The sequence below is a fragment of the Urtica dioica genome, chromosome 9 (genome assembly GCF_054948205.1).
Source record: "Urtica dioica subsp. dioica isolate 48M chromosome 9, U.dioica_male_clone48M_v1_H2, whole genome shotgun sequence".
NCBI classification, from domain to species: domain Eukaryota; kingdom Viridiplantae; phylum Streptophyta; class Magnoliopsida; order Rosales; family Urticaceae; genus Urtica; species Urtica dioica.
Genome location: NC_142764.1, coordinates 26,332,778 through 26,349,655, shown reverse-complemented (window position 1 = coordinate 26,349,655; position 16,878 = coordinate 26,332,778). Strand labels below are relative to the sequence as shown.

At 36.7% G+C, this 16,878-nt stretch overlaps 3 protein-coding genes across 25 annotated transcripts in view; 2 read left to right on the top strand and 1 right to left on the bottom strand.

Annotated features, from left to right (window-relative positions):
• The window catches only part of LOC149386286 (uncharacterized), a 37,785-nt gene extending 24,929 nt beyond the window's left edge, over positions 1 to 12,856 (top strand). For 11 of the 23 annotated variants that reach the window (XR_016301264.1, XR_016301265.1, XR_016301263.1 and 8 more), the window contains exons 38-46: positions 728 to 980; positions 1,056 to 1,545; positions 1,640 to 1,748; positions 2,248 to 2,354; positions 2,423 to 2,564; positions 2,848 to 2,947; positions 3,032 to 3,149; positions 12,020 to 12,140; positions 12,576 to 12,852. The gene's annotated coding sequence lies outside the window, so the exon portion shown is untranslated. Of the gene's footprint in view, positions 1 to 727; positions 981 to 1,055; positions 1,546 to 1,639; positions 1,749 to 2,247; positions 2,355 to 2,422; positions 2,565 to 2,847; positions 2,948 to 3,031; positions 3,150 to 12,019; positions 12,141 to 12,575 lie in introns of those variants that run through there. The other 12 variants (XR_016301254.1, XR_016301251.1, XR_016301247.1 and 9 more) reach the window with 5 other exon arrangements.
• The window catches only part of LOC149386284 (uncharacterized), a 30,858-nt gene that overhangs the window by 2,271 nt on the left and 11,709 nt on the right, over positions 1 to 16,878 (top strand). The window contains exons 5-7 of the mRNA XM_089625477.1: positions 24 to 70; positions 265 to 367; positions 460 to 640. Coding sequence (XP_089481603.1) covers positions 24 to 70; positions 265 to 271 — 54 coding nt within the window. The 3' untranslated portion in view covers positions 272 to 367; positions 460 to 640. The remainder of the gene's footprint in view (positions 1 to 23; positions 71 to 264; positions 368 to 459; positions 641 to 16,878) is intronic.
• Positions 8,563 to 9,828, bottom strand: LOC149386287 (uncharacterized). Its single transcript, XM_089627039.1, has 2 exons — positions 9,312 to 9,828; positions 8,563 to 9,237 (listed from the first exon to the last, which is right to left on the bottom strand). Exons 1-2 carry the CDS (start codon positions 9,713 to 9,715, stop codon positions 8,571 to 8,573), a joined length of 1,071 nt encoding a protein of 356 aa, XP_089483165.1. The 5' UTR covers positions 9,716 to 9,828; the 3' UTR covers positions 8,563 to 8,570.

Sequence of the window (16,878 nt, the reverse complement as noted above, 5' to 3'; positions counted from 1 at the left end):
TTAACAGTATTTTTTTTTTGCAGGATCGAGTACTCTGCAGGTTTATAAATTCGTTCCATTGTCCTGCTAGGTATTACGATTTATGAAATAGAAAAAAAAAAAAAAAAGAAAAAAAAAAAAAAAAAAAAAAAAGAAATAGGCAATTCGGGTCTTTTTCTAATTATATTGAGTTGATTTGTTTGTGTAAAATTCTGACCAAGATTATGTACCAGGTTAAATATTGTATTTTTTGACGGTTAATGATTGTGCTCCTCTTCATTTCAGGTTATGACATGTACCTTGATTCAACAAACAGGGTATGCAGCGTAGGAATGGAGCTTTTCTTGCAATCCGCATCTAGAAATGTTCGTCCATCTTCTCACTTATGGTAAGTAATGTCCATCTACAACCAATCGATTTCTCTGATTATCAACGAAAGTTCTCGATGGCTTCAATTGTGCCGTCTCTACGTACAAGCAGACGGGCAGCAGACAAAAGCCTACACAATAGAGAGTGCAATGAAAAACAGTAGAGAGAAGAAGAAGAAGAAGAGATCAGAGTAAAACCCTCTGTTTCACCCCCTCAGTGCCGACAATGAAGAAATGCTCTTCGGAAAAGTCGTTGCCACGTGGTCATAAGCTGATTTGACACGAACGCTTACGTAAGTCTCTCTTTCTCTCTTTCACTCAAATTTTGTCTGTTTGGTTGAGAATTTGGAACCGATCTTTGTATTATTTTGGTGTTGTAGGCCCTGAACCACACAAGTCCCACGAGTGCTTGCCACTGTTTCTGAATACACCCTCAATGATGGTCAACCCATAATCAAGAAAAAAAAAAAGTAAGAAAAAAGAAAAGAAAAGGAAAAAAAAAAGAAGAAAAGAAAAATGAGAAAAGAAAAGAAAAGAAAAGAATGGCAGAGAAGCTTTCAACTGTCAACTGCGGAGCAGCCATCGATCATCTGTACGAATGGAACTTCTCGACCATCTACGGGGATTTATAAGGTGCGGATCTATCATCGCCTTAAACAACCCCTTTGTCTTCTAATTCATTGCATTCATGTTTATTGATTTTTGTAGTTTTCGGGAGTGGCCCGGAGAATTTTAGCTTCTGAGAAGTGTGTTTGCTCTTCTCTTTATGGTGAGGAATGACCTAACCAATCATACAGTAGTTTGAAAAGGATGGGTGAGACCGAACCTGGGTGGGGCCAGGCTCGGGAAAAGGATGGGTGAGACCGAACTTGGGTGGGGCCAGGCTCGGGAAAATGGTGAGTGGGACCGAACCTGGGTGGGGCCAGGCTCGGGAAAAGGATGGGTGGGACCGAACCTGTGGGTGTGTCCAGGCTCGGGTAAAGGATGGGTGGGGCCAGGCTCGGGAAAAGAATGGGTGGGACCGAACCTGTGTGGGGCCAGGCTCGGGAAAAGGATGGGTGGAACCGAACCTGTGGGTGTGTCCAGGCTCGGGAAAAGGATGGGTGGTACCGAACCTATGTGGGGCCAGACTCGGGAAAAGGGTGGGGACCAGGCTCTTACTCTGCAGGCTTTCAAATTCGTTCCATTGTCCTGCTAGGTATTACGATTTATTATATAGGCAATTCAGGTCTTTTTCTAATTATGTTGAGTTGATTTGTTGGTGTTAAATTCTGACCAAGTTTAAGTACCAGGTTAAATATTGTTTTTGGAGGAGCAGTAACTGTGGTTTCGGTGGGACGCGACGGATCGGTGCTCGTCAGGCGGTGGGGTCGTTGGCGAGGAACACGACCACAGAATTAGGTACACTGCTGTCTATCTTTCACTAATGCCTCTATACATTATCTTGGGATTCTCAACTTTGACTTCGTTCACAAAATTCCTAAATTGATTACAAAAGGGAAATAATATTTTATATAAAAAAAATTGATCGGTTATCCTCTCCTTTATATGTTTGACTGACTATTATTTTTTAAAAGTGCCGGCCGGCCCAAATATTAAATCTTTTTTTTTAATTGTTGAGGGGAGCATAATCAACATCTTTGATTTTCAAATAAAGCTATATATATATATATATATATATATATATATATATATTTATATATATATATATCCCAAAAATAATTTCTACCGATTTGAAGATTAGAGTTGAGGATCTTGAGATTATGCATTGATGTATTGTTGACATTGTATATTGTATTTGGTCTCAGTCAAAAGGGTTGGTAGAGCATAACCTATCTATGATTTTCAAATAAAACCATATACGTATTTTTTAACCTGATGTTTGTTCCATGTCAATTAGGTGGGGAAATTATCTGGTGAGAATACTTTACAAGTGTCGGAGAAAGTTATTCTTGGAAGGTTCCATGGTGGCCAATCTATGATACTTCGATATACACAATTCACCAGGTGATTTATATATTTGAACTCATGCGTGTTTAAAATTGTTATGGGTTTAATAGTGTGACCTGAATTAGATCTTTGCAAATGCCACAAGAATCGGGGTCCAGACGGTTGGAGACTGAGGCAACAGTATTTTGAGACTATTACTTCCCTCGTTCAGTCCTGTAGAAGGTTCTTCACAGCGGATTCTGCACGTGAAATATGGTCCCAGTTTAGGTCAGTTTTTTAAGGGATTCCTTTCCCAGTGTTGTGTATCTCCAAGAACTAGGTTATTGAATCTGGGTTCTCTTTGATTCAATAAAAGTATCTAGATCTATGATTTCGCAGCAACGGGTTCTTAGCCTTTTACATCTTTCTAACCATCTCTTACACACACACATGTACACATATATGTATATAAATATATGTATGTGTTTGTAGGCTTTCTTGCAATAGTTAGATAAGCATATTTTAAATTTTTTTATTCAGATTTTTGGATAATGTTTAATTAAAAATGCAGGTCTTAAAGTGTCGAAACCCTGGCATAATTGATCATTTGAGGGATCAGGGCTTGTGAGACTCCTTCTTCCAGCTGACTTGGATACCAGGAGTTCGTTACGGTAGGATGCTCATATGCAAAACTCTTATGTGCTATACTTTTTGCATGAAGTACTAGAAAAACTAATTTCCTGTTTGCATCGCAGGAATTTATCTAGGAATGCGTGGATCTGTGGGAGTCTATACGGAATTAAGAACTACCCCTTCATTGACTGGGAGTCTTTCTTACGTATGCTTTTCACTAGATACTTGAATATGTTTGAGGTGATTGCTATAAAATTGAATCATTTTAATATTTTAATTAAAGCTTTGTAACTGATCTCTTCGATTTGCTAATCGACACACACGATTGATATGCACTCAATCTCGCTCATAATTGTAGAAGAGAAATTTCATTAATTGGGCTTAATAACCCATTAAATATCTCATTTAGACCCTAATATTGAAAAATATCCCAAAATGGACTTTTGTACCATAATCGGACAAAAATGCCCTTATAACCTATTTGAATCTCAACTCAGTCTCATTCCCCCCGAAAACAACTCATCTCTCTCTCGCTCACTAAAAAAAAAACTCTACGATTGTGTACGAGTCGGTACGACGGCAGACGATCTTGTACGAGTCGGTACGATAGATAACGATGGCGTACGATGGAAATTCTTCGAGATCCGGCGGCGGTGATGCTCAGAAATCCCGACATCTCAAAACGTCGAAAAAGGTGAGTTTTTCAACTAATTTCTTGTTAAATCTCATAAAAAATAGTCAGAATATGTATTAGGACTTAGGATTTATCTGATTTGTGGTTATTTGAGCTGTTTATGATCGGATTTAGAAAGTTAGGGTTAAAAATTGGGGGCAGTGTACGATGATATTCATGCATCGTACGATGTCGTACGATGCTGTACGATGTCGTACGATGAAATGCATAGGTCTGTACGATGCGATACGATGGTGTACGATGGGTTTATGTTTTTTAAAAAAAAGTGTCGTACGATGCTGTACGATTCTGTACGATGGTTTTTAAAAAAAATTAATTATTTTGTTTTACGATGCGGTACGATGATATACGATGCTATACGATGGTTTTTTAAAAAAATAAATTTTTGTCTTACGATGTTGTACGATGCTATACGATACTATACGATGATGTTTTTAAAAAATTTAATTTCTTGTTTTACGATGATATACGATACTGTACGATGCTGTACGATGTTTTTAATTTCTGACCTAATTTTGTTGTTTTTTTAGGACAATTTGAACTACATGTACAACGTCTCTTTCCCGGGGCGTATCACGTACGGTGGGACGGGGATCTTGAAGCTTGTACGGAGTAGATTCGATGAGCTCGGGATAAAAGAAAGAATCCTCGGGACTCCGTTCGAGCAATTTTTTACGGAGAGCGAGCTTGGTTTCTCACCGGTGCTCGTACATACTCTCCTTCAGAAGAAGATCGAGGCGACGGTACGCGGCGAGATACATTTTGGTATCGGAGGCAAACGGGTACGATTTGGACGCCTCGAGTACGCACTCGTCTCGGGGATGACTTATGAAGACGGTCCGACCAAAGCCGAACAAGACGAGCGAAAGAACGATGGATTGATCACGGATCACTTGAACGGCGTTGTCGGAAGCAAGTTGAGCGCGTTGATCAACGCGTTCACCATATGTCGAAGCCCTGACGCTGCGTTCAAGCTTGGGCTGCTCGTATTCGTCTACGGGTATCTTCTGGGGCAGCCGGCCAACAAAGCCATCGAAGAAAGGTGGCAGAAATTTCTATACATCGTTCAAGACCTCCCCTTCTTCTTCAAGATGCCTTGGGGAAATTTGAGTTGGGCAGAGACGTATTCCAGCTTGTCGGTGAACCTACGGCGTTATCACGAAACGCTGCAAAAGAAGTTGAAGGACAAGCCAGATGTGGCACAGAAAGAGGCCAAGTACACATTGACGGGTAATCTCCATACCCTTCATTACTGGGCGTACGAGGCTATCCCAGAGATCGGGATGAGGTTCGGGTCGAACCAGGGGATTCGTGTGCCCCGGATGCACTCGTGGTCTAGTAATGTGCTCATAATGGGCAAAGACATCGAGGCGGTCTTGAATAAAAAAACGGTAACTTTTTATTATTTATCGTTTATTAATGTATTTTACATTATTTTGGAATATTGGTAACGTTTATTAATGTATTGTAGGTGGGTGTTCTTCAAATGCTGAGACCAAGGGCACCAGAGAAAGAAATGTTCACTCTCCTCGAGACACAGACGAGCAAATGTCTGTATCCCATAGACATCGAGGGCGAAGATGCGACAGAGCCGCGAGACATCGAAGAAGAAATAGATCGAGTCGCGACTGTTGCAGAAGATGCCATCGTCGGAGACTCCGACGACGAACACGTGTCAGACACTCCACGTGTTCGTCTTGCTAGTCCGACCACTCCCGCAATGGGATCGAGGCCTACAGCGACCTCTTGCGCCGACATTCCCGAGGCCTTTGTCATAACACGGGAAATGTGGGGAGAAATGCGAGCTTCCCAAGAACAACTGCGAGCATCTCAAGAACAACTGCTAGCATCCCAAAAACGAATGATTCAGTCACAAGGGATAGTCTTACATTCTCTTGCCACGACCGGCCGTAGAGTTGAGCGCATGAGTGTTAGACAGGTTAGAGTTCAAATTTAATTTAACGTTTTAAAGTTGAGTTTAAATTTAATTTAACGTTTTAGAGTTAAGTTTAAATATAATTTAACGTTTTAAAGTAGAGTTTAAATTTAATTTAACGTTTTAAAGTTGAGTTTAAATTTAATTTAACGTTTTAGAGTTACGTTTAAATATAATTTAACGTTTTAGAGTTAAGTTTAAATATAATTTAACGTTTTAGAGTTAAGTTTAAAATTTAGAGTTGAGTTTAAAATTTAGAGTTGAGTTTAAATTTTAGAGTTGAGTTTAAATTTTAGAGTTGAGTTTAAATTTTTTTGACAAGTTTAAATTTTGTGACATATTTTATTACTTTGACTTTCAGCTTTCTATGTGGAGGAGGCTGAACATTTTGTTCGAGGACGCAACGGGCTTGCCTGGGGGTGAAATTCCCACGACCCAAGATGATGGTCGTAAACGCCGGACCCCTCCTCCTCCTCCTCCTCCTCCTCCGGCGGCTAGTCAAAAGCCGGCGTCTCCATCGCATGAGGCAGAGCCGTCTTCTACGCATCGCGAGTCATCGAAGAAGTCAGAGCCGTCTTCTACGCATCGCGAGTCATCGAAGAAGTCGAAGAAGCCATCTTCAACGCATCGCGAGTCGTCGAAGCGATCGGAGATCAGGCCGGTGACTTCTCCCAGGTTGTCGACGTCTTCGTCGAGTCCTCGTAGAGAAGACATTTCGGATAAGCTACGCCCGCTCACAACTCCTCTAAGGAAAAGACAGAAGGCACAGCTTACTCCGGCACGTCCACATCGGCAAGTGCGACAGAAGACGTCGCGTTGGTCCGAATTCACTGATCCGACGAGGCCCAAGTATTTGGAAAAGCCGATCCCCAAGTTCAAGCCGTTGAAGGACGCGAAGCCAAAAGAGTTTGATAATTTCGTTAAGTGGTTGCGGATAAAAAAGTGGGACGGCAAATTCATGGAGTCTGTTCGACTGAAGACGTGCGACGCAAACACGATTTTCTTCAACACGATATTGACAGAAACCAAATGGCTACATGATTCGGTACGTTATTATATAATTTCACTTTTTCCAATCAATTTAAAATAACGCTATATGTTTGTAATGTCTCAGCATATTGATGCTATGATTCACATGGTTCGGGCTCGCCAACGAGGTCTCGACGGTTATCGGCAAGACGTCCGAATCATGGATTGTCGGTGGGTCCAGCACGTGTACGGCCGATTCAGAACGGAAGAAGCGAACATCAACAAGGCCATCGAACTGGGAGCAGAGCCCGAACCCGTGGACTGGGACATGAGGGCAACTATTAGCCCGATGACTGGGTATAGGGACGCCGATATTTTGCCTTGGGATGGTGCTCGAGAGATCCTGTTCGTCGTGAACTTCCAGAACCTTCATTGGTTCACATTTCGGATCGACATCGAGGCCTGGACCATTACCGTCTTCGACTGCCAAAAGGATCTCATGCAGTCGTCGAGACATCAAAAGGACTTCACTGAGCTGATGGAGGTACGTAAAATGTTATGTTATTCACAATTATTACCTTAGAGCAACAATTAATTAAATTAAGAGTTACTTAACATTGTTAAAATGTTTATTATTCAGACTTGGAGTCGAGCATTTGCTAGGGTTGTGGCCATAGGTGGTTTCTTCAAGAACCATCCCCACTCTTACCGGGAAAGTGAACATGGTGAAATTAAGTTCACTGTGCCGACGTGGATCGTCGATGACAAGGTCCCACAATGTGCTTACAGGTAAACAATTATCTTTTTATTGACAAGTTATTTTACTAGTTATTTGAACTTTTTTTTGACAACTTTCTCTAAACAATCATGTTTTTATTGACAAGTTATTTTAGAAGTTTTTTTTTTTTTTTACAAGTTTTAATTGACAAGTTATTTTACTAGTTATTTGAACTTTTTTTTGACAACTTTCTCTAAACAATCATGTTTTTTCAAGACAAGTTATTTTAGAAGTTTTTTTTTTTTTTTACAAGTTTTAATTGACAAGTTATTTTACTAGTTATTTGAACTTTTTTTTGACAACTTTCTCTAAACAATCATGTTTTTATTGACAAGTTATTTTAGAAGTTTTTTTTTTTTTTTTACAAGTTTTAATTGACAAGTTATTTTACTAGTTATTTGAACTTTTTTTTGACAACTTTCTCTAAACAATCATGTTTTTATTGACAAGTTATTTTAGAAGTTTTTTTTTTTTTTTACAAGTTTTAATTGACAAGTTATTTTACTAGTTATTTGAACTTTTTTTTGACAACTTTCTCTAAACAATCATGTTTTTATTGACAAGTTATTTTAGAAGTTTTTTTTTTTTTTTACAAGTTTTAATTGACAAGTTATTTTACTAGTTATTTGAACTTTTTTTTGACAACTTTCTCTAAACAATCATGTTTTTTCAAGACAAGTTATTTTAGAAGTTTTTTTTTTTTTTTTTACAAGTTTTAATTGACAAGTTATTTTACTAGTTATTTGAACTTTTTTTTGACAACTTTCTCTAAACAATCATGTTTTTTCAAGTTATGTTTCAACTATTTGTGACAACTTATTCTTGTGCTGTAGCGGTGATTGCGGGATGTTCGCATTGAAGTATGTCGAGCACGTAGTACTGAACGAATCATTTGACACTCTTCAAAGTGAGAATATGAGAATGTTCAGGAAGAAATGGTGCGTGGACTTATTCTACAACCACCTTATCCCGTGATTTTGTATTTTCGGATGTTTATTTTTTATCTTTTTGGTTTTCTATGTAATAGTACCTTATAAACATATTATCGAGATGGTTTGTTGACTATTGTGTTTTTTATTGTACCTTATAAACATGTAATTCAATTAAAGAGATTCACAAAAAAAAACATCAAAAATTCACACATTCACAAAGGGTTTAGAACTCGAGACATTTATAAACAACTAAAGTTGCATCTTGACGCCATTAAACAAGATAAAAAAGTGACTCAAATAAACGTTAAAGTTTTAAACTTAAAAATAAAAATAACACACAAAGTCTAAAGTTTTAATCCCTCCAAGTGCATGTTTTTCTGTTATGTCCCCTACCACCACATTTCCCGCATTTTCGCTGCACGACAATCTTTTCGCCTTGAGATGGGTATCGATTAATTCTTCTTCTTCCTTGTTTACTTTTCTTCGGTCGACCGGCTTGCTTCTTTTCAACGGGTTCCGAAACTTTCATGTTTTTTATCTCATCCGGGACATCCCATTGATCTTCATTGCCAACCGGATATATGGCTTCCTTGTACATCTCAATCCACGTCTCCTTCAAATAAAAGTCACTGCATAACGAGTACACGTCCACGCTTCGATGTTGGGCTGCTGCGATAGAATGCTCGCACGGGATATTCAATTGTTGTGGTAGTCCGCAAGTGCACGTCTTCGCCATAAGGTCTACATCGAAATCACCTCTTACGTCTTTGACATGACATTCATATAGACCAAGTCCGTACGCATTGACGAACTGTGCCTTATTATTTAGCTGTGCGAGATCATTTTGCCACGTTGGTGTCAATTTTGTGTTCAACTTGTTCGCTATCTCTTCTCGTTCAAAAAACCAAGTTTGGAGTGTGAATCGAATAAACTCGAGCAACGTCGTAATGGGAAACGTCCTCGCATTCCTTGTTTTGTTGTTGAAGCTTTCTGCGTTGTTGCTCGTCATTAGGTCGTACCTATATAAAACATACTTGATTTATATAATCAACGACATAAAAAATTCAGTACAAAAGAAGTTCTAGACTCTTACCGTTTTCCAGGAAAGAAAGCTCTGGCCCACCGATCGACACCAACTTCTTCAAGATACTTTGCCATCTCGACATCCTTACGTCTCAACTGTCTAAAATTAGCTTCGAATGCTGTTTTACTGAAGGCGTAAGCCGCATCGTAAAGTTCAAAGCGACAATGGTCTGTCTTGAACTTGTGTTGGACATTCAGTTGTAAATGATGGTAACATGCTCCGTGAGGGATACCAGGAAACACAACCTCGACACCATGTATGATGCTAACGTGGCGATCGGATATGAACGCCAAATTAGGTACGTCTTCACCGATAGCTTCTCGCAATCTTCTCAAAAACCAAATCCAAGAAGCATGACACTCGCTATCTACAACTCCGAATGCAAGTGGATATAATTGTGAATTCGCATCCATTGCAATTGCGCAAAGCAACTGTCCCCCGTATTTTGTCTTCAGAAATGCACCGTCCAATGCTATGACCGGCCGACATGCTTTGAAGCCTCTACGACACGCACCAATGGAAAAGAAAGCATACTTGAATTTATCACCATCTCGCACAAAGTCTGTTAACGTCCCAGGATTCTTTTGCTTCAACATGTACAGCCAAGACGGTAACTTCTGGTACGATTGTTCCGGCGTACCCCGCACGTACCCAATAGCTTTCTCCCTGGATCTCCAAGCTTTCAAATACGATACGTTCACACCCCATCTTGTCTTCACTTCTTCCCTGACGTTATGCGCCGAATACTCCGCCATAGAGTTAATTGAGTACTTGTCTTTAAATACGTGACCGATGACCCATGGTGCCGCTCCTCGATGGCCCTCTGTTCGAACAACACGCCCACATGAGTGTTTACCCTCGTACGACGTAATCTCCCACATCTCAGACCACTGCACGACACCCCTCAACCTCCATGTGCATCTCTCGTTTTTGCATAGAACATACCATCTCTTTTTCGAAGAAGATTTCACTCTAAATTCGAAATTATGTTTCAACGCGTACAAGTGGATATGTTTCTTCAGTTCGTGCTTGTTTTCAAATTGCTGCCCAATATATATTTCTTCTGAGCTACCTGTTACTTTCAAAGGTTAGTTAAACAATATGTGGTTTCATATTATACTTGAATCTCATTTGAATCCACTTAAATTACCTGTAGAAGAATGACTTGGATAATGACTCGGGTTTTCCTTCACAACATCATCGGCGCTGAACTCGGGTGCTTTCCATGAATAAGGAACGATAGGTGATCCGATCATCGGAGGCTCACGCTGACATTGACCCGATGGTTCACAATGACCCGTTGGTACCGTAAACGTTTCCACAAATTCTTCATATTCTTCGGGATTGGCAAATTCTTCAAATTCTTCACCTCTACCATTGTTATCTCCGTCATATCCATCACTATTCTCTTCATCACCATCGCAACCTTCGTTTTCATCACCTTCGCCACCTTCGTTTTCATCACCTTCGCCATCTTCGTATTCATCACCATTGTGTCCATCATATTCGTCACTGTTGTGATTACAATCTCTATCACGCCTGTATACTTCGTCACCGTTTCCGGCACCCTTGTACTCGTTAAACAAGTCATCGTCACAGCCACCGTCTTTGTTTTCAATTATAGGATCTTTTTGTCGATCCTCGATAACAAGAGTATTCCGTCTCTTCTTCGGTTCATTGCGAGACACCATTCCAACTTCCACATCTTTCCCTTTACATAATCCTCGATACGGAATAGGTGCAATGACCTCGATCTGTTTCGGTACCAAACTTACACAGAGTGGAAATCTATTACGATATTTGTGCTTCATAAAATGCGAAACATCACCATTGTCCTTCAATACGGCAGGGCCTACTGGAATTGTACCGACTTCGTATGGGACTTCGAGTTTTAAGTCGAACGCGAATCTGTCTAACTCGAACTTCTCGTATAAGAAATCTACTAACTCCGTGTACGTTACCTCTTTCGGAATTACAAATGCACGAAATTCTGCATTGGTGAAAACCCATTGGTGTCCTTCCTTCTCCCAAGTGCCGTTAATCATGACAAAAACTGCAAAAAAACAGTCAAACTATGCAAAATAAGCATCTATATCGCACACAATCGTACTGCATCGTACAACATCGTATACCATCGTACACTATCGTACATCATCGTACATCATCTTACTGATAGACATCGTACTGCATCGTACAACATCGTATACCATCGTACAGAATCGTACATTGTAAAAGAGGCATCGTACGGCATCGTACGGCATCGTACAACATCGTATACCATCGTACACCATCGTACAGAATAGTACAGAATCCAATTTTTTTTCTAAATTTCATCGTACACAAATTTAAATTTCATCGTATACCATCGTACAAACAAGTTAAACCCAGATTTTGGACTTTGTTTTCAGATCTGATCGATTTTTTATGCTACATTCTATCATATACATTCATAAACTTTGTAAAAATGATTAAGTTAGTAATCTTACCCATGATTCTTTTGAAACCCGCTTAAGTAGAGAGGATTTGAGTGGATTTGAGTGGATTTGAAAGAGTTTGAGCGAGTGTGAGAGTGAGAGTGAGGCTGAGCTGATATAGTCTCAGGGGCATTTTTGTCCATTTTCGGTACAAAAGTCCATATTTAGATATTTTTAAACATTAGGGTCTAATCTTGATATTTAATGGGTTATTAAGCCCAATTAATGAAATTTCTCTTGTAGAATCTGGTGGACGATTACTATTAGAATTTGGAGGAGCAGTAACTGTGGTTTCGGTGGGACGTGACGGATCGGTGCTCGTCAGGCGGTGGGTCGTTGGAGAGGAACACGACCACAGAATTAGGTACACTGCTTTCTACACTAATGCCTCTATGCATAATCTTGGGATTCTCAACTCTGACTTCTTTCACAAAATTCCTAAATTGATTACAAAAGGGAAATAACATTTTATATTAAAAAAAAAAAAAAAAAAAATTGATCGGTTATCCTCTCCTTTATTTGTTTGACTGACTCTATTTTTTTATTTAAAGTGCCGGCCGGCCCAAATTTTAAATCTTTTTTTTTCAAACTGTTGAGAGAGCATAATCAACCTCTTTGATTTTCAAATAAAGCTATATATACCCCAAAAATAATTTCTACCGAAAAATTTAATGTCGGAGATTGGAGTTGAGGATCTTTGAGATTATGCATTGATGTATTGTTGACATTTTATATTGTATTTGCATTTGGTTTCTGACATATTTTACTTTTCATGCCATGTTGATATACGAACTACAAGGGCTTGATCCCTATCTCTCTCTCTCCCCTAAAAAGAAGAGAGAGAGGGTATGTAGGCAGCTCAAATATGAGTGCTGCCATAACTGCAGATGCATGGAAAGGTCGTCTCTTTCCTTTGATAACAGCCGTCTGTCACTGTTCTGGTCACTGGAGACACTGCCTCGGTACTCGAGGGTTTTAGCGCCGATTGCCATTACCCCCAAATCCTCTCTCTCTCTCTCTCTCTCTTCTCTCTCTCTCTCTCTCTCTCTCTCTCTCTCGGTTTTGTCTTGTGTTTGTCTTCTCATTGAATGTATTGTTTGTGTGCGTTCTAGTTTTGTACTGTTGAAAATCCTCTTATCTTATCTTGTGCCTTTTGATTGTTGATTTTCTTGTTATCGTGTTCGTTTTTGTGGCTTTGTGAAGTGTTCATGGACTGCTTGTGCTGGTAGCTTGTGTGGATTCTTATGGATTGTTTATATTTTACTCTTTTTTCTCCGTGTGCTCCGTGTTTGTTTCAGTATTTCTATTTTTGGTACATTTTTTTTACCAGCATGATTTCTATTTGTTGTGCTCCGCGTGTAAATCTTGTGTGCTATTTTTTTTTTCTTTTGCTACTTGTTCTGGTGTGTGAAGTATTCTTGGTTGCTATTATTATCATTATTATTTTTGCTATTTGGGTTAATTTTGAAATTTACTTGATTATTTTCACTCTGTGTGTAAGATTATCTTTTTTTTTTTTTTTTTTTTTGTATGGTGGTCTTGGTTTTGATTGTGTGTGGTTTTCATTATGTAGTTTTTGGTGTATGAAATCTTGATTGCGTAAGTCTTTAATGTGGTGCTTTTTTTTGGTACTTTAGTTGTATGAAATCTTGTTATGTAAGCTAATGTTTGGTGAATCTTGATTGTGTAATCTTTGATATGGTGTTTTTTTTTTGGGGGGGTACTTTTGTATGAAATCTTGGTATTGTGTGGGTAAGCTTATGTTTGGTTTTTTTTTCCTACTTGTTTTGGTTCGAAATTTCTTGATTGTTGCTATTATATGTGTAATCAAATTTTTGGCCTTAATTTTTATTTTTTTGCTATTTGTTTCGGTGGTGTGAAGTCTTTTTAATTGTTGTGCCATTGGTTTGATTTGATTTTTTAAATTGTATTTAATCAAGTAATTGATGTGTGTATCTATATATTATGTTCACCCTTGGAATGAGCACATAATTTCAAAAAAGTTTAGGTTAAATAAAGCATCTACTCAAAATCAACGTTTTTATCTGTTTTTACGTCGTTTTTTTTCCACTATAATTAAAATGGAATCAATGAGTTCATGAATATTTTTTCTTCCTAGCACTTATAGAATCGTTTTTTTACAAATCATTACTAGAAAATATAAATAAAATTAAAACTAAAAACTCTTTCATAAACTTTTTTAATTCGAAATCAACCTATTAATTGGATTATAACGTCACAAAAATAGTATGCATAATTGAGTATATAATGTATGCATCAAAACAATATTAATATTTTTATTTTCTATTCGCAATTCATAATTCAAAGATGAGAATTTAGGTTATGCTATTTGAAATTCAAATCTTATTTTGAATAGATGATTTTTTTGCCCATCCCTCTCTCTTTCCGACATAAAATACATGTCATTTTTTCGAGAATAAATGAGTTCATGAATATTTTTTTCTTCCTAACTCTTATAGAATTGCTTTTTTATTAATCATTACCAAAAAATATAAAAAAAAAATTAAAATTAGAAACTCTTTCATAAACTTCTTTTAATTCGAAATAAACCTATTAATTGGATTATATTGTAATAAAATAGTTACGCATAATTGAGTGAATGTAATGAGTGCACCATCAAAATTCTATTAATATTTTATTTTCTATACGCAATTCATGTAAGAGAATTCAAGTTCTTGCTATATGAAATTCAAATCTTATTTTGAATAGATATGATTATTTTGCCCATTGAACTACAACTTTTGTTTCAACTTAATCTTTGTAATATTAAATCGATCACTTTGCATCACAATATCATTTTTGTGTTATTACACTTCTCTTGTGTTCTTTAAATTGAATCCGTTAGTTAACTTCAAATGTGTTTGGCACGTGATATTTGTCAAAATGCCTTTATGCCTAATATATCATTTATACAAAAAATAAGGTGTAATACTTTCTCTCTCTCTCTCTCTCTCTCTCTCTCTCTCACAAAATACATCATTTTTTCAGGAAAAAAAACTACTCTTTAAATCGCATGCCATCATCATTTTTTATGAAATCTTGGTCTTGTTGGGTAAGCTTATGTTTGGTGCTATTATGTGTAATCAAATTTTTGGCCTTAAATTTTTATATTTTGCTATTTGTTTTGGTGGTGTGAAGTCTTTTTAATTGTTGTGCCATTAGTTTGATTTTATTTTTTAAATCGTATTTAATCAAGTAATTGATGTGTGTATCTATGTATTATGTGCATCCTTGGAATGACCAAATAATTTTAAAAAGTTCAGGTTAAATAGAGCATCTACACAAAATCAACGTTTTTATATGTTTTTACGTCGTCTTTTTTCCACTAGATTAAAATTGAAACAATGTGAAGTCTTTTTTATTCTTGGTTTTTCTTTTCCTTTCTCTTTTTCCGTGAAATGTGATTATTGAACAAACTAATTTTGGTTTTATTTATTTTTCTTATTTTGGTGTTGTGTATGAATATTTTATTTTAAACCACATGCCATCATAAGCATCGCCAATCCAATAACAAACTAAATGCCATTGGTTTTATTTTATTTTTAAAATTGTATTTAATTAAGTAATTGATGTGTTATATATATGTATATATAATGCGCAAGTGTAGGTAAAAAACAACAGCTACACAAAATCAACCTTTTTGTGATGTCTTGTTACTACTAGAATTGAACGGGAAACAATGCGTTCATGAATATTCTTTCTTCCTAACACTTATAGAATCGTTTTTTTACTAATCATTACTTGATGAAATTGATAACTCTCTAATAAACTTTTTTAGTAAGAAATTACCTTGTTAATTGGATTATAATGTCTGCACCATCAAAACTCTATTAATATTTGTATGTTCTATTCGCAACCTTTGTTACAATTTACTCGTAATATAAAATCGATCACTATGCTTCTCAATAGCTTTTTGTTTCACTAGAATAAAATTGGAAACAATGCTTTCACTTTTTCTGTCCAACACTTATAGAATTGTATTTGTTTTTTACTAATCGTTACTTGAAAAATATTTAAAAAAATAAAAATAAAAATAAAAACTAAAAACGAGTGAGCACATAATTTTTTTTAAAAGTGTAGGTAAAAAAGAGCTCCTGCACAAAATCAACATTTTTGCGCCGTCATTTTTGTACTAGTCTTTTTTCTACAAGAATTGAACTGGAAACAATGCGTTCATGAATATTTTTTCTTCCTAACACTTATAGAATCACTTTTTTACTAATTGTTAATAGAAAATATAAAAAAAAAATTAAAATTAAGAAATCTTTCATATACTTTTTAAGTATAAAATTAACTTGTTAATTGGATTATATCCTCGTCAAAATAGTCTTGAGTGCATGTAATTTCTAGACCATCAAAACTCTTAATATTTTTATTTTCTATTTGCAATTCATAATTCATAGATGAGAATTCAAGTCTTTGCTATATGAAATTCAAATCTTACTTTGAATATAGATAATTTTTTTTGCCCATTGAACTACATCTTTTGTTACAACTTACTCCTCGTAATATAAAATCGATCACTTTGCTATATCATTTTTTGTTTAATTACACTCTTCTTGTGTACTCTAAACTCAATGCGTAAGTTAATTCGCAAGTGTTTGGCACGTGATAATTGAAACATACGAAACTATTAAAATGCCCTAATGCCTAATATATCATTTATACAAAAAAAAAAAAAAAAAAAAAAAAAAAAAAAAAAAAGTTTAATACTTTTCACCATCTCTCTTTGCTTACACAAAATACATGTCAGTGTTTTTCCGGGGAAAAAAAAACAAAAAAACAAAAAAAAACTACTCTTTAAATCGCATGCCATCATCAGCATCGCCTATCCAATAACAAATCTAATGCAAACATTTCACCCATTTTTCTACGGCATTTCACTGAACACCCTTTGAGATCTCGACTGGTGCCTGCGTTGAGACCATTTATGATCTGCTAGTCTCACCCCACATCGTACTTCTTTGATCAATTTCGTAAATGTATTTTCAATCGTCACAAATTTAAGACATCTTGTGAGTAATATAATATTCGAATTTGAATTTGTTTATGGTAAAAAAAAAAAACAAAGCAATGAGACA